General features: G+C 36.2%; 3 protein-coding genes across 3 annotated transcripts; 2 read left to right on the top strand and 1 right to left on the bottom strand.

Moving 5' to 3' along the window:
• Positions 1-1,351: 1,351 nt before the first annotated feature.
• LOC120347688 (guanylate kinase-like) lies at positions 1,352-2,373 on the top strand. The gene has a single exon (XM_039417753.2). The coding sequence runs from the start codon at positions 1,404-1,406 to the stop codon at positions 2,037-2,039; it is 636 nt and encodes a 211-aa protein (XP_039273687.2). The 5' UTR covers positions 1,352-1,403; the 3' UTR covers positions 2,040-2,373.
• Positions 2,374-4,412: 2,039 nt separating this feature from the next.
• LOC120348072 (uncharacterized) lies at positions 4,413-9,141 on the bottom strand. The gene is made up of 10 exons (XM_039418186.2): positions 8,518-9,141; positions 7,917-8,050; positions 7,707-7,806; positions 7,542-7,638; positions 6,463-6,545; positions 6,155-6,315; positions 5,887-6,050; positions 5,591-5,681; positions 4,847-5,049; positions 4,413-4,528 (listed from the first exon to the last, which is right to left on the bottom strand). Exons 1-10 carry the CDS (start codon positions 9,046-9,048, stop codon positions 4,428-4,430), a joined length of 1,665 nt encoding a protein of 554 aa, XP_039274120.2. The 5' UTR covers positions 9,049-9,141; the 3' UTR covers positions 4,413-4,427.
• Positions 9,142-11,569: 2,428 nt separating this feature from the next.
• Positions 11,570-14,292, top strand: LOC120339416 (uncharacterized). The gene is made up of 2 exons (XM_078118031.1): positions 11,570-12,873; positions 14,147-14,292. Exons 1-2 carry the CDS (start codon positions 12,558-12,560, stop codon positions 14,167-14,169), a joined length of 339 nt encoding a protein of 112 aa, XP_077974157.1. The 5' UTR covers positions 11,570-12,557; the 3' UTR covers positions 14,170-14,292.
• The last annotated feature ends 7,577 nt before the right edge of the window (positions 14,293-21,869 follow it).

The raw sequence follows: 21,869 nt of genomic DNA, 5'->3' as shown, positions 1-21,869 counted from the left end.
CTAATCCGATTACATACTAATAACATAGATTATTGATTTCGATTTTAAACATATGGGATCGAAGACGGTTTTCTAAGTAGCGACCTATTCATCCCCTCAGGGACCTGATAACGACACGTAATTGTCATTTTCAGGAAAATCCAACCGTGAACAGCACTCGGTATTTCCTTGAAAAACGTATTCAATGAAGCGCTTAATCGACTTAGGAGAATATATATATATATAACACGGTCGATATAACTGGCTTAAAATGCGGTCGCACAATAGATCCGCAGCTCGATGGCTATACGTGGGTCGTAGGCTATTCAGGAAGGCATTCGTTAAATTGGTGGCGAAGTTGTTAGACCCATTTCGTTCTACATAACGCAACTAGTTGAGTCAGAAAGTGCAATTCACAGTTTTGGGTAGTTTTATAGAAGTACATGACACGACAGCTTCAACATACTGGGTCCTGATTTTAACTTATCTATAACTCGGTTCATGCGTTCAGAACGTAAAGGTACAGCGAAACACGTGGCAATGCCAGCAGTGTGCACTCAGATATTAATGGTTTTCAACGCGCTATAGCCTACGTTAGGAGCAGCAGCGGGGCACTGACGAGAACACGAGACATATTTGCCAAGTGGAACTCGAAAAGTTATATTTGCTTTGGAAACTTGGATATGGCGGGAAAATTAACCAAATAGTGCGAAACTAGCTCGTAGAGACTAGAAGCTATTACTTTATCGAGATAGATTGCCTTATGGCGTATCGAGGCTTGGACTTTGCTGAATAGGTTTAAATATTGAGATTAATAAAATGTTCAGGTAATTATTTGACACCAAGCATTTAAAAATTACAAACTTTTTTTACTTGAGACATCAGTAATAGGCATATGGCATCCAAACGTGCTAAAAATCACAGACGTCGCCCAAAGCTAGGCCGACTTTTACTAAAAACTGATAACCCTAATATAGGCCGACTAATTAATCGATTCGGTTCACGGTTAAGAATATGTTTTTTTTGGTTTGGTCTGCTAAATAGGTTTTTGTGGTCGTAATTTTGTATTGACACGAGCTGTATGTAGGCCTACATGTGTTCAACATGGCATCGCACGATTAACCGGATATAAATAGTGCCAGTACAAACAGATAATACTTGTATGTAGTATAACCTACTTCAAGGAAATGATACAGATTACATTCTACTATTGTTTAAAAGCGAGTCACATCTGAACGGCAACGGCTTTTATACTGGTATTGATTTTTTACGAAGTAATATAAAAGTTAACATTTTTAGTCGATTTCCTAGTTCAGGCATTTTATGTAGCATACAGTGCAAATTTGTTAACAAAAGTATTTTATACAATATTTGCAGAAATTAATATATATATATATATAATAACAGTAAATTGTCTGTGACTCATGGCCAACTTGAGACCCGTCGTTATAAGTGGTCCTTCAGGGTGTGGGAAAAGTACGTTGTTGAACATATTGTTTAAAAATTACAAAGATGCTTTCGGCTTCAGTGTATCTCATACTTCAAGATCTCCCAGAGAAGGAGAAATTGACGGCCAACATTATAACTTTTCAACGCGAGAACAAATGAGGAAAGAAATACAAGAAGGGAAATTCATCGAACATGCGGAATTTTCAGAAAATTTATATGGAACAAGCAAGAAAGCTGTCGAAGATGTTTTAGAAAACAAAATTTGTATTCTTGACATTGAAGAGCAAGGTGTGCGAAGTATTAAAGCATCTCATCTGGACGCGCTTTTCGTTTTCGTAAAACCACCCTCTATAGATGAACTACGGAACCGACTGGTGAAGCGTGGTACAGAAACCGAAGAGGCTATTGAAAAACGAATGGCTACCGCAAAATCTGCTATCGAGTTTAGTCAAACGCCAGGAGTGTACGATCTGATCGTCGTGAACGACAATTTACAACACGCTTACGAAGAACTTGAAACTTTTTTGACGGAAAAAATTGAACCATTGAAAGATATGCGTACGCCGTTAGAAGCCGATCAAGCACAGACTGGCCAATGCATGCTGTTATGACTTTTATACCATACATATTTTACACTTGGTTTGGATTGTTTATGTGTTACGTGCAATTGATCGACTATGTAAGTTTGTGCCGTATAGGATTTCATTTTTATATGAATACTCTGTTTCAAGCGGCATATATAAATTATGCATAATCACATCGTATTGCTTCTGAGGACCATACTCACATATCATATTTTATTCACCATTTTTTTTACCCATTGGCAGTATTTTTCTATGTTTACTTATGCATTTTGACTATCTTAATAGGTTTGCTTTATTGACATAACGTATGCTTCCATTGTGCTATGGTGGTTCAACTATTTACAAAAGCAAATGAATGAAATCTGTCCTTTGTACATGGATCAGAGAGCGATTATGAGTGAAAGAAGGCATTTATATTATGCGCCCGCCTCTTCTCGAAGATTTCCTATGATACTTGCCAGGCGCCCAAATAAAACCAAATACACATGAAAATTATCGCATCGAGAAAGATATTTAGATAGTATAACAATGTGAACTGAGAAAGCCTACGAGCGCTGTCTGTCTATCACTCAAGATATTTTTAGATTTGTGTGCGCACGAGCAAAAAATGAGGAACCCCAGGCAACCCACATAACCATTTCCAGTTCGTACTTACGTAACATGCTTTGACGAAGTGACATTAAACGATAGGCCAGTGGTTCTCAACCTGTGGTACGCGGGAGCTTTTCAAGTTTTAATTATTGCAACAATTAACCTTTCAGTTGGCTAAAATATGCCGACGACGCTTTATCTTTCTTACTGTATGTATTCGCTGAACAGCGTTTATGAAGGTTTCCCCAAGCATCAGTTTCCTTGTTTATTTCAGTAACTATAACCAATCAACACAATAATGACGCAACTCGTAACAATTGCAATTTCTGCACCCAGCTGATTAGACACTTTTGTCGCTCAAACAGATATTCTAGCACGGTTGCAAACATTGCCTCGTTTTGTAGTTTTGAGTGATGTTTTTACTTTAGTTGCAGTAATCGAAATTGAATCTAGAAAATGCTGTGATGGACAAAGCTAAACTTAGCTATATCCAATGCTGCCATCGACATGAACCCAAAATAAGGACATCAGGGAAACATAATATTAGAATAACAAAGAACGAAATGCAATAAACAAAATGTATTCATGCTAGTGCAATCCGTGACTAATCATATTTGTAAAAATATCATGATGCAGTTCAATACACAATATCCAAGTTCCCTTAATCATATTTGCAAAGGATTTGCTCCAGCAGTCCTTTATTCTTAGAAACAATCTGTTCCATCTCACTTTTAAGCTGTATTTTGATTCAGGTTACACGCAGTGATTTTGGTCGGTAGGCTATTGTTTTGTCACTGTGTCAATTAATTTGCTGTTATTACGTATGAATGCACGTAGCAATCAATGAGATTGTAAAAAATCATTTCTAGCAAATCAATCATTCGATTTGACAAATCTAAGTGCCTGATATTAGAACCTCTACCCATAAAATAAGCCTGACTATATCAGTACCTGCAAACGGCACATATGGTTGATTTATTTTAATAAAAGTGATGGTTTTAAACACGTAAACCATTTTATATGCGCCAACACATCAAAACACTCTCAGAATAAGCATGAAGCACACAATTGTAAAGTATAGGGGAAATTTTTCGGAGTCAATGGTCGGGGAAACGTGCATAGCGCTGGTGCGCTTTCAGTCATTGTCTCTAGAGATTGCCCTCGCCCGCTATTGCCCATGTTTGTTTTGCGTGTTACGCCACAAAGGATGTAGTGCCACATTATAAAATACTCCCATAGCACGTTTCTTGCGTCTTTTTCCCCACGCCAAAAAAGGAGCTTTGTCGGTGGTACGCGGTCAGTAAAAGGTTGAGAACCACTGCGATAGTCGGACTTTTTTGGGGGTCTCGACGAGGCGCCAGACACGGTCTTGACTCGTGAAATATCCTCATTTTTTCACTGCACGCATAACAAACCAGCTATCTCATCCATCCCCTATATAAAGAACTAACAAACTTCTCTCGGTAAAGTCTCATCTACGAAACCGTCAAAACAGACAGCGTTCGAAAACAGCGGTAACATTTTATTAAGGTGAAGGATGGAGCGGTGGCGGCTGAAATGAGAACATGCCACGACGAAGTGACATTTAACAACCGCCAACTTCCGATTCTAGTATCATGGACTGTCTCGGCGATTCGCCAGACGAGCGGTCTTGACCTATGAAATAACCTAATCTTCTCACTGCTCGCATAACACCATAAAACAAATAATATATATCAACCAGTTATCTCGTCCATCCCCCATATATGGAAACTAACAAACTATCTTGGCGAAGTCTCAATCTATAAAACAGTTAAAACACACTTCGAGAACAGCGGTAACATTTTATTCAGGTGGGGGAGGGGGTGGTGGCGGTTGAAATGAAAGCATCTGTTGTGATTGTTGAAAACGAGGTTGTTCCCAGCCTATAAATGGAGGTGGTGGATCTGCAAAACATTTGTAAAAATGACTGGAGACATCAGAGTGAACTGAAATCAATGCTAACAGGTTCACAATTTACGAGTACATAATACTAAGTGATTAACTAGATCCAAACCAGATGGAAAAATGTTGCGGCCAACACATGCTTCGGTTGCAATTTATTAACCCCGAGGCTTCTTTGACATGGAGAAATTTCAGCAGACTTATTCACATCTTATATGCCATTAGCATGCAACAACGACTTGTGATGCCATTATTTCTGTTTGTGATATCATAGGCAAGTTTATATATAGATAGATAGATGCTAAAACCTATTCACTTACAATTATAATTCCCAAGTGGAGGAGGTGGCACTTGTGCTCTTTGATACGGAACCATATAGCCTCCCATTGGCGGAGGAGGTAATAATGGATAGGGTGGAGGTTCTGGGAACAAAGGAAGCGATGGCATGTTGTTGTGATTTCTTCCCACTGGTCTATTGACTGCATTCTGCCAAGCCATTTGCGACTCATCAGGAGTATTCATTCTAAGAAGTATAATATAACTGTATATAGACATGGTTACGATGAGAGTTGGTGCAAATTCATTTAACATTGATGACATCAGACCATGTCACCTAAAGCAGGTAACAGATTGGGACTGTGACACACTCTCGCTTCCTTTATGGGGTATTTATATTAAGTTGTTTCATTATTTAGAAAATAGAAAAACCTGTTTGAAATGACCGTGATCTTTATGATTCAAATCATAGCCTACTCAATTCCCTAAAATGACCTCACTTTTCTTTTTTTACTAAATTAACAAAGAACTCTCAGAATGTGTCAAAAATCATAGGCTTTGACGTCTCGATCAACCTTTTACTTCCGAAACGAAAAGACACAACGATGCAGTACAGAAAAAACTTCCATATTTGCAAGGCGATGCACAGTCTCGTAAACAGATAAAGCTGAACAAGCGTAAATCCACATCAGTCCAAATGCCTTCAAACTTCATCACAGAGTTCTATTCTTAGACTGCAGAGAGTGAAAGCTAAAAAAAGTTTCAATTTTATACCATGTTGCATTTACCTTATTGTCGATTGATTATGCCAATGATCCCGTTTTCTGCCTCTGCCCCTACCTCGTCCTCTCCCCCGGCAAGCATTTTGACTAGATTCTCCTGCAATTATAGAGAAATTGAAAAATGTAGAGCAATTGAATTTTCTGCAGTTTTTCTGGGACTTAAAATTATATTATTTACAATTAAGATAGGAGAGAAAGAATAGTAGATGCACAGAAGCTATCCAAAACCCCTTAGGCATACAGTTAGTAATGAAACATAACTTTTAATGACTAAGAAAGTAGTAAAAGTATCATTTTTTCACCATTTTGGGAAGCTGTGCTTGTGCTGGCATTTTCATCAGGTTGACCCCGAGATTGATTTTTCCTCTGCTTTCTAGCTTCACGTTCTTGCTCATCATCAGAATATTCAATGCAAGACGGTGGAGGTTCTCTGTCATTGGACCATGATGCATCAGACCCACGTAACCTTGAAATTAGAAAAATTGAGATTGTGGTACCAAACACGGTAAATAACTTAAGTTAAGCAATACAAGCTGTGACGTAAACACAACAAATAAGGCTGTAAATTACCTTTTTAACTCCGAAACAAATACAAAACTTGTGAAATCTTTGATATTCGGAGCATAGAATACTTCTTTTTCTAATTGAACTTCCTTAGAAATAATGTGCTCTGCGCTATTAAATCTCACGACATAATATGGGGAAGGAACAGGACCAAAAGTTTCCTCAACCTTGAAAAAGAGAAAAAAGTTTGATGAACATTTTTGATAGAAAAAATTATAGTCAATGACTAAATTTTAGTTTGTTCTAAAGTTAAAAAAAAAAATCAAACTTGGAACTACTAATATGAAAATAGTGAGATTGAAGCGGAAACTTACTGCTCCAATCGCTATATCTCTTGCAAAGAACAGCACTGTTTTGAAATCGAGAGCAGGCTTGTTTTCATAAGATTTAATCACAACTGAAAAAATAAAATAGAATTTGAGATCAATAAACGAACCGTCCCAATAGCAATGATGCTTCAAGGACATATCTATACAGCACAAAAGAGTTTACATTTTCTAATTGCTGGAACAAAGGATAATAACGAAGGATAATTTTCTGAATCAAATACCAATTCAGGCAATTCTTCTGAATTTTTGGTTCCAACTCTCAGTAATAATTGATAATCATAGTCTTAACGGTGAGATTTCCGTCAATGGAGGTCATTATTAGAAAGTCAGAGTTTAGAATCGTGAAAAAACTTCACAATATCTAAAATGACTAAACAAACAGACCGGCATATCAAGATTCACTGTAGAAACTAAATCAGTCCAAATGCCTAAGGTCATCATAGAGTTGATGCAAAACCATAGTCAGAATTCTTGACGAATGTAATTTACTTCAATGACAGGCAAAATCACAGCCAATAAATTTGTAAAAACATTTGAGTTTGATAAAGATAAACAAAAAGGAAAATACCTCATAACTATACTTTAGACTTTTTCTGCACAAATATATATTAGTTTGCTACCCATTACCAGTAACAACAGAATTTGTTTTTAAGGATGTAACACTTTCTGACGCAGAAACAACATCTGCGGCATCATCTTCTTCAGTTGCAATAATATAGACCAGGTACAATATCAAATAAATCACAACAATTTCAATGAACATAGCCATCATGGGAAGCTAGGCAACAGCAAGCAGTCTTACTAATTACTACTATTGTAATTTTCCATCTTAATGACCAACGCATTGTTACATCACAAGCCAATTTAAAAAAATCTGTAGTGAAAGCATCTTAAACATAGTGTGATGAGTAATATGAACATTGAAATTAAATTACCCTAAAAACTCTGATACAATTATAAATGAAAAAGAAGTGAAATAATACAAATAACAAATAGGTGATTATCAAATCCAAATGTTTATTATGTAGCCAGGGTAACTGTGAAAAATGAAACAATTACTATACCTGAATAGTCATCCATAATCTGAGAAACCTTTCCAATATTATCAAGTTGCGCATCTTCAGGCAAAGATATATGCAGATCTTCTACTGGAGGCAACTCCTGGAAGTTATATGGTTGCAATTTAAACATGACAGGCTAATATGAAATTAGAAGAAGCGCCAACTTACCGAATTTAAAATTTCTCCCTTTACTTTTGGAGGCTCTGTATTCTTCAATTCCGCTATTTCCTCAGAAATTTCAATATCTTCATGCCTGATTCGAGCTATGCTGAAGAAGCAAAAAATCCATAAATTCCTCAGGCAAAAAAAATAATAGATCAAACCCCACTCAGAGGATATTCATCTTCAAAACTTTGATTAAAGAAAAATCTAAATTACCATGAATCATCTGATGATGTATCAGTCGATGTAGAACTATCGGAAGAATCCGAATCACTAGATTCATCTTCAGAATCCGAGTCCAAACTGGATTCTGTATTGTTTTCAACATTTTCTTTGACACTATCAACTACCTGGAGAGTTGAAGGTATTGCAAAGAAATGTTATTGCAACCAAATTATTAGTTTTAAATCCAGCTACGCTACCATGCTTTTCATAAACGACTGTTTATAATTAAGCATAGAGTCAGAAAGAATCAGAGTATTTTATTGACACATTACAGTTGGATCTATATTTGTATCTTCGAGTTTTGGGAGGCACCCCTTACTTTTGTCAGGGCTCTTAGCCTTTTTCCAGTGCAGTGTTAAATGGAACATCGTCAGACTGAACTGCCCATATCAGCAGCAAGTATGAATAGATCAGTGTTAAATATACATTGATGGTGATCAGTTTTTGACATCTTGTTTCAAGCACATTGTTATGTTGTCTAATACAAACACTTTTTTTAATACACATGAAAACTATCATTTTCTGATGCCAGCGGTATATAATTTTTGTTCATAAATCAACCAGTAAAAACATTGAAATAAGATATACCTACCTCTATCATAGATGAAACGAAGCCGCCTTGAAAAGTATCAACTCCCTCACTTTTTTCATTTAAAATTTGAGTAGAAGCATCTGTTAAACCATCATTTTCTTGCGTTTCTATTTGATTATGTGATGAATTCTTTACGCAATAATTGTGCTCAGGTGCTGAACTATTCAGTGTAGATTGGTTGCACGATTTCTCATTATTAATGTCTATGAATGCTTTGTTACTACAGTCTTCGCTTGAAGTTTTAATTGCAATTAAAGGGTTTATATGCGAAATGACTGAATTATTATTTACATTGTCATTGATTGTGACTTTGGCATGTTCTGAAGTTTTACATAATGTATCATCAACACCAACAACTTTATCGAACTGAGTATTAGTTTGTTTTATATCATTCCCAACGCAAGAGATGCAGTTTGGTTCAGTCACTTGATGTTTACATAGTTTTTCATCATGTTGTTGATGCTGCTCACAATTTTGCAGAATTTCTTCTTCTTGTGTTTCATTATATATGAATGTTTGTGATTCATTCATTTTATTCGATTGGTAGATTCTTGGAGGATGTTTTATTCACTATCAAACTTAATAATGTTTCCTTAAAGCGAATACTGGAATGAAACATTTGAGGAGTTAGAAAAAGTATATGTTTACAATTTAGGACAGTACTGCAGTAACAGATTAAATTAGCTTAGTGACTTAATGAAGATTGAAACAAGCAAAGTGAGATATAACTTGAGCGGCTTGTGTCGGAAATAAAGACTAAAAGAGAACCATGGGGTCTAGTGTCTACACACACTTTGTCAAATCTTCGACTGGTTAACCCAGCCTTAGGCTAAAGCAGAGACACTCAATTATTTTCACTAAAATGTCGTACATTTATATATATATATATATATATGTCTTCCAGGGAATTGAATTATTTTCAACTCTGAAAATTGGGAATAAAAATGTGGTGAAGAATGATTTTTCAAAATAAAATTAAGAAAAACCACAACATCCACAATAATTTTAGCAAAAGCTTCTCCAGTCCACTTTGGAGTGAAAGTGATGACTCCTCTACGGCCCATGGGCCGGGGCCACGGCCCATCGAATTGGGCCTCGGCCCATCAGGCTATGGGCCGCGGCCCATCAAGTTGTGTAAAAGGACTATTCACTTGGCTAACACAGTCAGTCCTCGAACTCATAATAGGACTAGACTATAATGTGAAAAATCTGAACAAAATTTTGTCCTAACCCTAACCTGGTACACATACTACAGGAGTATTCTTTTCTGTTGCTTGGTATTTTTCTTTATTTTTATATAAAGGCTTATTGTAAGAAAAAAATCTGGTGGCATCTGGCGATTTTTTTCGGTTCGAATATTGACAATTTTGTGAAAATTGAAAATTTTGTTAAGATAATTGAATTTTTTCTGATGAGGCCGCGGCCCATAGCTTGATGGGCCACGGCCATGTGGCCAAATTAGATGGGCCGTGGCCCCGGCATATGGGCCGTAGGAGAGTTACCACTCCTGTAGCCACTTTGTGTCCAGCAGCAAAGTTATTTGTGAATTGTTAGTCTGAGAAATTACATTTCTTTGTTTTTGCCAGCCAATCATTTTAATCTTGGTTCAAGGAAGTGCAAGTACAGAAGTATACTATTTTGCAAAATAAGGTTATTTGTCCCATTTTTGAATTTCAAAAATACAACTAAAAAACTGACAAATAGCAGGCAAAGACACAAAAACAATCCATGTTTACCACCTTATCTAAAAGTCTCTGAAAAATGTACCCAAGTAGCCGCTAAAACTTCAGTTTTCACGCTACTTTGCTACTATTCACATCTCGCTGATTAGTCTATGCTGAACAAGTGCAGAAGTGAGTCGATGCTCCAGTGCTCTGATACGCTACAGGGGTGGTGACTCCTCTACGGCCCATATAATTGGGCCACATGGGCCGTGGCCCATCAAGCTATTGGTCGCGGCCCATCAGAAAAAATTCAATTATCTCACCAAAATTTTCAATTTTTACAAAATTGTCAATATTCGAACCAAAAAAAAAATCGCGGGATGCCACCAAACTTTTTTCTTACGATAAGCATTTACATAAAAATAAAGCAAATTACCAAGCTACAGAAAAGGAAACACCTGAAGTATGTGTACCAGGTTAGGGTTAGGACAAAATTTTGTTCATATTTTTCACATTAGAGTTCTATTATGAGTTCGGGGAGTGGGTAGGATTTACAAATTTATTAGTCTTTATTATTTTATCCCTTTACACAACTTGATGGGCCGAGGCCCCGGCCCATGGGCCGTAGAGGAGTCACCACTTCCACTCCTGATACGGCTTGATCATAGTGAACCCTGGAACCACAGATTCTCGTCCGTTTACTAATCTACGGTATGTCAGGTATCTAGCCTAGGTACCAGATTAGTAAGCTATTTATTTGTTTCAGATGCACGGACTTGATGATGAACCAAAGCAAAGTCGACCAGCGGTTACGTGAACGGTCAGACGGTGAACGTAATCAAGTACGGTAACATTCTGTCATTAGGGCAATCTCTTACCGCCATGCTTCGCTTTTTTCGCTAATGACCGACATTTCCAGACTGCAGTAAAGGATCCTCACATACACCGAGAAAGTGACAAAAGCATGCGAAGCAACACAAACGAATTAACGATGCCACAGCGAATCTGAACAAGACAAGGGCAACGCGAAGTACTGCAGCATGCGCCTATAGCGCGAACACGTGGTTTGTCCGCACATTCTGTGGCCAACGACCATCATACAGGGTTATGAAGTATTCACTTTGGCTTCGACCACTTGTGCATTTTAGATGCGAGCAAGAGAGAGTTCATTGCATTTGTGAGCGGTGGTTTGCGCCAATATCTTATTGGACACGTTTATTGGACACGTTTAGTGGACATAACGATCGTTTCAAAATTTTGTTGTTATTGTTATTTGTCTCCATCATTTTTAAAAAATCGCTTTTCTCTTCGAATACTGGACCAATTGCTTTGAAATTTTCAGTGGTTAAAGATAAAAATTTTCTCCAGAAGGCTATTACTTTTATTCATTTCTAAATTTTGCATGAAATCTGATATTTCGTCTAAAATCTCGCTGTATTATTTTATCCATGGGAACACTGCCTGTCCGGTTTGATTCTGTAAATTATTTCTACGCGAAACTCGGATTTTTTTGTGGGTACCGGTTGCGTCAAAGGTAAATACTGCTTCGCTCTTCGCTACCGGTATTTGTTTTTCGAAATCATGGACTTCTTGCTTGGTGTCAGTATATTTGTAGACTGTGGTATGTCTTGTAGACCAGTACCGGTATGTAGACCAAGTATGTACCGGTACCGGTATGTAGACCACCGTAACTAGACCAATACGGTTATTCAGTTATTGTATTATAAACAGGAAACATGTAAAAGATTTTAGTCCTAATACCGTACCGGTAACTGCGTTGTCTCAGTTCTAACACCGGCGCCATACGCTGTTACCCGGTACCGTACCGGTACCGTAAGTGCCGAACACTGGAATATATCAAATGTCAGAATGCCTGGTCCAAGGATGCTGTCCAAGGATTCACAGGTTCTTGCATATACTTACTTAAAACTAATTTATATAGTCGTTCTAATCTGATTATAATGGAAAGCAAAATTGACCAACTGAAGTCAACATTGGAACTGATGGAATCACGCATAACAAAGAATTTAAAAATCGAAATCAAAGCAATCGTAGAAGACAGCATAAGGGACCTACTTGAAGATTCAATAACTGAACACGATAAGAAAATATCAAGTCAAATCAACGACTCAGTCATGAATAATACCCAACAAATGACTGAGAAACTGGAAACAATGTTTCTCCAGACTGACCAATTAGTTGAGAAGCTCTCCAAAGTAACTCAAGAACTGGAATATCTGCGTTTCAACAATACCAAATTGGACACCGACTTATGCACTGTCAAAGCTAGTCAAGAATTTATTAGTGCAGAATTCGAGATTCAAAAAGATTATATTGCAAAACTGGACCAGGTGGTGAGAGATCTGACTGCAAAAAATGAATTGTAACTCCCTTCAGCAGCGTTTTGATCATGACTTCGAAGACCTCGCGCAATATATGAGAAGAGAAAATCTTGAATTTCATGGAATTCCTTACAAAGATGGTGAAAACACAGATAAAATAGTTGTGGGAATAGGGAAAAAACTGGGCATAACTGTTGAAAGGCTGGACATTTCAGTTTCGCATCGTCTTCCAAGGAGAGACTCGTCCAAAACTGGGCCCATCATTGTGCGTTTCACCAACAGAAATAAAAAGAATGAGTTTATAGCCAAAAAGTATGACGCGTCACGAATCAAAGACTTTGGGATTACAGGTATGACCTCACTTTACATAAACGAAAACCTCACTAATTTCAGGAACAATCTTCTTTATAATTCGAGACTAATAAAAAAGTCTAAAATGTTTGAGAGACTATGGACAACCAATGGCAACATTTATTTGAAGAAATCTAAAGATAGTCCTAGAATCCCAATTACCAAGCTCTCAGATTTGGATAAATTATCCTAAATTATGTATTGATATATTTGTGTAGCCTACTGGACCTGTAAAATGGCTGCCCAGCAGTATTGCTTTAACTGTTTTACAAGTAATAGTAGTCTTTGCAGTGCTTGTTTGAAATCAATTTTTCCATTTTATAGCTGCCCATATATAACAGACAATGAATTAGAACCTCTTGATACTACTGATTTCAATTTTGAGAATGTTAAACCCTGCTTATCACTTGAGACTATTGAAAATGTATATAACACCTTAGGCTCTTCGGGTACACCTGATAAGCGATTTACTTTGGCACATTTCAACATTCGGTCTTTACAAAAGCATATCGATGAACTGTCAAACATTATATCTGATCTAAATTCAATTCCTACAGTAATAGCACTTTCTGAAACTAAACTTAAAGCAGACCCAATTGTTAATATAGATATTGAAGGTTATGATTTTTTCCATGCACCAACCAAAACTCATGCTGGTGGAGTCGGATTGTATATTAAGTCTCATCTCAATCCTTTAATGGTGCCTAAATATAAGCTAAATGTCAACTCATGTGAAGAGCTTTGGGTTGAAATACCTATTCATTTTGAAAAGTTTTCTTCCATTGTTATTGGTATTGTTTATCGCCACCCAGGATCCAATGAATCTGATTTCATGAGCGAACTTAGCAACACGCTTCAGAATTTGGCATTCGATAAAAAGAAATTCATTATACTAGGTGACATTAATATTAATTTATTAAGCTTCTCAACATTCACAAGAGGTTTTCTTGAAATGTTGATGTCTCATGCCACTATTCCAGTAATAACCCTCCCGACAAGAGTAACTAGTTCAAGTGCTACTTTAATAGACCATATTTATTCCAACATATCTGAAAAATGTGTTTCGTCTTTAGTTTGGCAAAATTGTATGACAGATCATTATCCTATTTTTTGTCAAATTCAACTTAGTCATGCATCTTCCCACTTTCAACATAAATTAAAACGTGACATGAGAAATTTTAATAGTGTTAACTTTGTTCAAGACGCCCTGAATGTTTTTACCTCTTATGATCTTTTTAATGTTAATCCTGAAAATTTTAATCTTCATTTCAGTGATTTCATTTCTAAAGTTTTAAGTGTATGTGACAACCATGCACCACTAAGGAACCTAACCAGAAAGGAACGTCAATTAGAGAGAAAGCCCTGGATATCAGCTGGCATCTTGCGCTCAACCAAAATAAGAGATAAATTGCATAAAACGCACTTTATTAACGGATCCATTGAACAAAAACAGCACTATAAGAGATACGCAAACAAATTATGCCACTTGAAAAAGAAAGCCAAAGAGATATATTTTGCGAAACGCTTCGAAAAAAATATAAATGACCCAAAAAAGACTTGGTATACAATTAATTCATTAATAAATTCAAAAACTAATAATAATGTTACGCAAATATTAATTGACTAGCACTCAGGGGAGGTTGTTCATGATAGTGCTAAAATTTCATATATGTTCAATAGCTATTTTTCTCAGATTGGACAAACCTTATCTTCAGCTTTTCACAATGTAAGTGATCATGATCACCTGAAATTCATGAGTGCTCCAAATAAGTCGTCCATGTTCATGGAAGATGCCTCATTAAATGAAGTAGTAAACATTATTAATTCTTTAAAAACAAACAAAGCAACTGGATACGATCAATTACCAGCTTATCTCATAAAACTTCTCTGCAGTACAATAAGTCCCATACTCTGTAAACTCTTCAATTACTCTGTGCTTTATGGTGTATTTCCAGACCATCTTAAAGTTGCCAGAGTTGTTCCTGTATATAAATCTGGAAAAAAGGACAAGGTATCCAATTATCGACCCATTTCCATACTGTCATGTCTCTCTATTGTTTTTGAAAAGTTGATGCTGAGTCGCCTTCAAAATTTTCTAAATAAACATTGTATTATTAATAGCGGTCAATTTGGCTTTCGAAATCAACATTCAACATCACATGCAATTCTAGATATTATTAGTAAATATTATGAAATCATAGATAAGGGCTTGGTTGGCTGTAGTATATTTTTGGACTTAAAAAAAGCATTCGACACAGTTGATCACAAAATACTTATTAGCAAATTGCAACATTATGGAATTCGCGGCACTGTCAGTAAATTGTTTTCTAGTTACCTGCGCAATCGCTATCAATTTGTCTCATTCTCTGCCAATGAATCACCTCATGAACTTGTTTCTGTCGGCGTGCCCCAGGGCTCAGTTCTTGGCCCGACTCTGTTCCTTGTTTATATTAATGATGTGGTGAACACTACTTCAGCAATTGTCAAACTTTTTGCTGACGACACGAGCACAACGTCAATATCCTCCAGTGTTATTGATTTGACCAGTCAAGTTGAACAAAACCTACTAAATGTCTCCCAGTGGATGAAATCTAATAAATTAACTATAAATCCTGAGAAAACACAAGTTCTATTAATTAATCATCCTTGTAATATAAATAAACATGCACCTGGTCCTAATTTCACTCTAAATGGTGTCAGTTTGAAAATACGCGACTCTATTAAATACCTTGGTATATTCATTGATAATAGGCTTAAATGGGATGACCACATCAACTCCCTTAAACTGAAACTGTCTAGAGCTGTTGGAGTAATGACAAGACTAAAAAGGTTGATTCCTAAAAAAATCATGCGCACTGTTTATTTCTCTCTCTTTTTTTCTCACTTACAGTATGGAATAGTGGCATGGGGTTCCGCAAATAAGATTAGACTTAATGCTCTTTCTGTTCTACAAAATAGAGCTCTTCGAGTTATGACTAATACTCCCTTGCGTCATAGTATGAGCCCCATTTACAAGAGTTTGTATATTCTAAAAATAAACGATGTATTTATTTATGAAGTTGCTAAATTGATGTACCAATTCAGACATAATATGTTACCAGAGGCATTTATTTCGTATTTTACCGACTGCAGTTCTGTGCATTCTTATAACACTCGCTCTGCTTCCAAGGGTGCATTTTTTATTACTCGAACAAATTCTAAATTTGCTCAAAATTCAATCAGAATCATGGGACCCAAAATTTGGAATGACATTCCTGACATTTTCAAAACATTTTCATATAGAAAATTTAAAACTGAGTTCATGAAACACATCATATCCAAATATTAATTGTAAAGCCAATAAGTACCATTTTAAATTGGATACTGATGTGGATATGTGTATGAATTGTTATTTATACCTGGTACACACACTTTGCAAATACTTGTGCTAATCTGCCTACATTTTCATTTTTTATCAAAATTCTGAAGCCCACTTACCTAAACTGTGAACAATAACTTACCACATATTCTCGTTTATACGACGGTCGTGTATATAAGCCGACTCCATGAAAAACTGTTTTGAAACTGCGATTTTATAAAAATCACATATAAGCCGACCCTACGATTCACAGTTAAGTTCGCCCTCATCGCGGTGTTGTTGTTTTCTCAAGAGAAATATTCAAACGAATTTTAGCGCTTTGCCACGTGTTGAAATGACGTCGATAAATAAATTGGCACTTTGATTGTTTATCTTCTGTGCGACCCTGTGCCTCATACTGCTGCGACACATTTGCATGGTTCATGGTGGACTTTGCCGCCATTCTCTTGCAAGGCTTCTTATTTAATATTTATTTTCCATTACGGCGCAAAATTTGAAAATATGTTGTTATAAGTTGTATCTCTATCCCATAGAATGTAATAAGCCATTTCATGTATGGTCATGACTGAACAATATTATCGGTAACAACATTTAAAGTGTGCTTTTTAAAGTTTACACCAGGAGAAAACGGCAGAAAATGCTAGTTGTATAAATAGAATCGAGTTGTATATCTGTCAGTAGAATGTAATAAGCCATTTCATGTATAGTATATTCACAGTTTTCTTTTCAACATTTATTTTCTTATTATTACATGTTTACCAATTATGGTGTTAACATAGTGACTACCTCACATATGACTTTCACTTGTATTATATACATGTGTATGTTTGCAACCTTGTAATTAAACTGCTTTGAATTGTGCCTTAAAATTAGTAGATCAAGCACTCCCATTGTGTACATTCAAATATTTGTTTTATTATGCTTATAAACTATTCTAACCGGGTTATTTTAATGTATACCGCAAAATCTTTTCATTTTACAATTGATCTTTGTAATTACTTCATTCTAATAATTCTAAGTAATCATATGCTATCGTCGCTCTTTATTTAATATGAATCATACTGTTGGAGTATAATAATAACATGTACATTTGTTATATATATTCTTTGGTTGATTCTTATGAAAATGATATACAAAATATGTGAAAGGTGCTAACCTTATTGTAGTCTTAAATATAGTACATATTTAGCTACAATGTGATATATCATATCACTCATTTCATATCATCCAATTGTGGTTCATACTACAATGGCTTGAAACTAGACTGCCCTGGGTCATAATTTTAGTTTATATTATAATGTAGTTGTGTACATTATGTTCTTCTGATTGTGACATACAATAGTTTGACTATTCCTTCCCTTAGTTTGCCATATATGCATAACTAATAACCCAAAATTGCTCATCTTAATTGCAATTTAGATACAAAGGATAGGAGGGCCTTGATCTAATATATATATTTATGTAGTATTATACTGTGTATTGAATTTAATGTGATCAATATTCTTTTAATTAATGTGCAATAGTGATATAGACAAATTTGCTAATTGTTCAGAATCTCTAATAGTTTAAACCTCGTGTATGCAATAAATTACTACAAGACGAAATATATTTTGGGCTATCGTGATTTAATTTGACCCAGCCTTGTCAAAATTTATTTAATATCACATATCTATTTCAACTCATAGTCATATTTGTCTATTTCTAAATTATTTGTGAAGGGTTGCAATACCAATCTGATTGTTTCCCATCTTAATACCTGTTCTGCGTAGTAATGTGTAAATCTCGCAGAAGTTCCATATGCATCCTGCTTTTTTTCTTCACCCTAATGAATTGAAAATATAAAATTGTACTACTGTTATGCCTATATTTCATATCTCAATCTATGGTTTTCTTCACACAACACATTATTGTCACTCATAGAACCTTCAATTTCCCTGTGATCATATCCCTCATATTTTATCATGTGTAAGCACAAAAGAAGATTCAGAACAGATTGAAAGTGTAAATTAATATAATAAATTTGGTATGGAATTCTTATTTTTTGCTCCTCTCTATTTAAAATTTATTTAATAACTTCCTAATCCCGATTAGAAATTTTTCTCATCTCTAATTAGATATCATTTTTTTTTACATAGTGTATATAGTTTTTTTTTTCATTCGTATATCCTGAGAATGTAATATTACAGAACCTGTGTTTTTAATTTATTTATTCATGTGCTTGCTTTGGGTGGTAACCGACTCAGATGACTGTTAATGGTCGTATCGTTACCACCCTGTCATCTACCGAAATTTAATTTTTCTCATTTTGCTATTATATATATATTGTATGTGTTTTCTGGTTTGACGAAACAATAAAAAATTCTCTCTCTCTCTGGTACCGGTAGTGAAATGAATTTCCTTTACCAGATTAGGCTACTTCGGACGAAAACCAAAATTTGTACCGGTATCCGAACACTGGAATATATCAAATGTCAGAATGCCTAGTAGCGGTAGTGAAAAGAATTTCATTCACCAGATTTGCCTACTTCGGTCAAAAACTAAAATTGGCATACCGGTACCGGTATCTTTGCCTGACAAAATTTTGAACTTAATAAATATTTACGGTAAATCATACAGTTATAACTTTGCAAATGCTGATACTGTGTTATGTCAGTATTTGTCAACCAATTTGCGACCGCCGTGTTTTCGTCCGTTTGATTGCTGTGATGTGGTGCTTCGTTTATAATTTGACGAGTTTTGTTCGAAATAACCGTGTTCTCAAAATATATGACGGTCAGAAATGCAATTAGAAGCCCAATGTTAAAGATAGAGAATTTCTGGTAGCGCGGTGACACTGAACTAACTTGTAGCTGTCAAAAGCTTGAAAATCCATACAAATATAAGAGATAAAAAGATGAACTTTTGCAGGTGGATAGAGTTGTGTTTCTTTTAACCATCTTAAAGGTTTCGCGTTTTTACATTTAAAGGAGGGAGAATAGGGGGGTGCGCATTTCCAATACGTCGATAATATCTTTGTCAACCAATTTGCGACCACCGTGTTTTTGTCTGTTTGATTCCTGTGATGTGGTGCGTTGTTTATACAGGTACTGGTAAGTCACCGAATATGATTTTTTGGAGAATTGTTCTGCGTGTCCATATATTTGAGCATTGCTCTCTTGTTATATGTAGGCTTACCAATTACCATACGTCCCGTTTTAGGCGGGACAGTCCCACTTTTTAAGGTCTTGTCAGGGCGTCCCGACTGGTCAGCCAAAGCCCGAAAGTCCCGCATTGACGTTCAGCCAGCCAGCATAATATACGAACATCATTTATCAACATGTTCTCGTTGCTGTTGTACCAACGACTAACATACCGGTTGTACTTATTAAAGGAGAACGCGTGATTTTGTTTGTTTCATTGTTTTTCGCCAATATTGTCAGCGGATAATTGGTACAATTTGTTACGTGTAAGGCCTGTACATCAAGAGGGTGCTGATCAGCAGAGCGTAAGAGCCATTATCACATGTAAAATCAATACTGATTGGTCAATACGGTCAATACTGAAGGTGTTGTCCACAGAAAAGTATGATTGGGCGATTAAGCAAATTCTCAATGCTTGAAAACGGCAGGCTATTTTATTATTCTTTCTTCCTTCTGCTGTACACAAAAAATCTAAATTCAAATTAGTGTGAAACCGATATTTATTTATACAGAGAATATACGCATAACTCTCGATGAAAATATGGTCAATGAAGTCGGCCGGGGTGGTTTTAAATGTAGGCTTATGTAGTAAAATCGGAAAATGTAAAGTTAAAAAAAAACACAGCTAGGGGGTCTTGAAGGCGTCCCGCTTTGAAGTTACAAAAATATGGTATCCCTAATTATAAGTAGGGGAAGGTGGGGCACGTTGGGACATGGGGCACAGTGGAAAATCAGCTCTCACACTGATACTATATCCGCAATCCTGTCCACGGATCGATGTTTCAATCCGCCCTTCGGTGAGTTACAACGTCCCCGCGAACGGACAACGGGCGGGTAGAGCGGCGCAAGCTATGGGGTGAAAGTGGTTTTGGGAGGTTGAAACTAAAATTTCATCATCCCAGTTTTTTCTTTTTTCTACTTTAGTCTTTCTAACATGACAAACCACCGTGAGATATTTTTCAGCTATTGTGCATTGTAAAATATTCATAATGTTAGCGAGTGGATGTGCTTTCCGAATTTTGCCGTATGATGGTCTGAAGGACCGGGGTTCAGTGGGACATGCCCTATGCCTACAGGGTACAATTTCGACAATGTTTGATTCCATAAGTGCTTAGAGACCTAGAGATGCGTTATATTTTGTGTAATATTATGGTTTCTTTCGACCCATGGACCAATATGGAATATTTTCGAGAATCAATAATATTTCCAGATTTAGATTCGAGGAAGGAAATAATACAAATTTGTTTGCGAAATTTTTTGTCAAAATATCTGAACTATTTCAGTTGAACATTGATTTTAAAAATATTAAATCTTCAAATTTGAAGTCTCCCTGTTCTTTAGACGATTATGCTGATTAATTGCTTATTTTTAATAGCATACTTCGTTGAATTTCGACAGACTGACCCAGGGTCTGTCCGAATGTGCCCCACAAGTGGGGTACAGTGGGACACTTGACAGACGTTTTTCAAAGCATTTTGGTAGTAAGATGTGTGTCGCAAGGGAATTTCTTAGTCGCTGAATAAAAACTACATTTATCCCTCTATGCATTAGTCCCGCAAACTGAAGTGAATATGCAGAATTAACGGCTCAAAATATGCAAAAGAACAAAAGTGTCCCAACCTTCCCCACTTTCCCCTATAAATTTATTTTGACTCCACAATTACTATAAAAGACGATGCTAATGCTATAGGATATAATTTACGTATGTCAATTACGCGAACACGTGATTTTCTTTCGTACGCTTCGACCAAAGTATGCAATTTACAGTATATATATGCACGATCCTTATGGCCATAATCTACCGCCGACTTTTCAACATATTTTCCAACACCACTTTGCTATATTCTTGGACGATTGACTGAATACCCGACGTTCTCTGGATTCGCAGAAGTTTTTTCAAATGTAACACACAGTTTTCGATTAGGTCGGGAAAATGTGGCATTATCATTACGTAAAAATTATGAAGCAGTGTAACAGTTAGAATTATGCGTTGTGTCTCGCTAATAATTCCAGTACGATACCACGTGTTGAAAACTGTAGGTAGGCTACTCGGCAGATTAGAATTTGTTGAATTCGTGCGGACTGTAGCCAGTAGCAAAGACGCCGGTTTATGTGGTTGGTAATCTTATGTCCAATTTTGATTCTTATAAGCTATGAAATAGAGAATGTTTTGAAAAGAAAAAGTATAACAAAAAAGGAAGGTTTGAATAGTTATAGTGAGAAAATATAACTCAAATGATTAAATCAAATGCAGTGGCGGCGCGTCAATAGGGCCAGCCGGGGCAATGCCCCGGTTGTTTTTTCGGTATAATAAAAAATATTCGTAAAATACCTCAATATCGGTTGCACAGACTGTCTACACCCGATTTTGCCCCGGTTGCTCATTGTATATCGTATTCTCTCTTTTATCTTCCACTCGCCTCGTTTGTTTTCTGTTTCTTTTACTAAATCATCGGGG

Source organism: Styela clava, chromosome 11 (genome assembly GCF_964204865.1).
Source record: "Styela clava chromosome 11, kaStyClav1.hap1.2, whole genome shotgun sequence".
Lineage (NCBI taxonomy): Eukaryota > Metazoa > Chordata > Ascidiacea > Stolidobranchia > Styelidae > Styela > Styela clava.
Note: the sequence above shows the minus strand (reverse complement) of the source record. Positions and strands in the feature narration are given on the sequence as shown.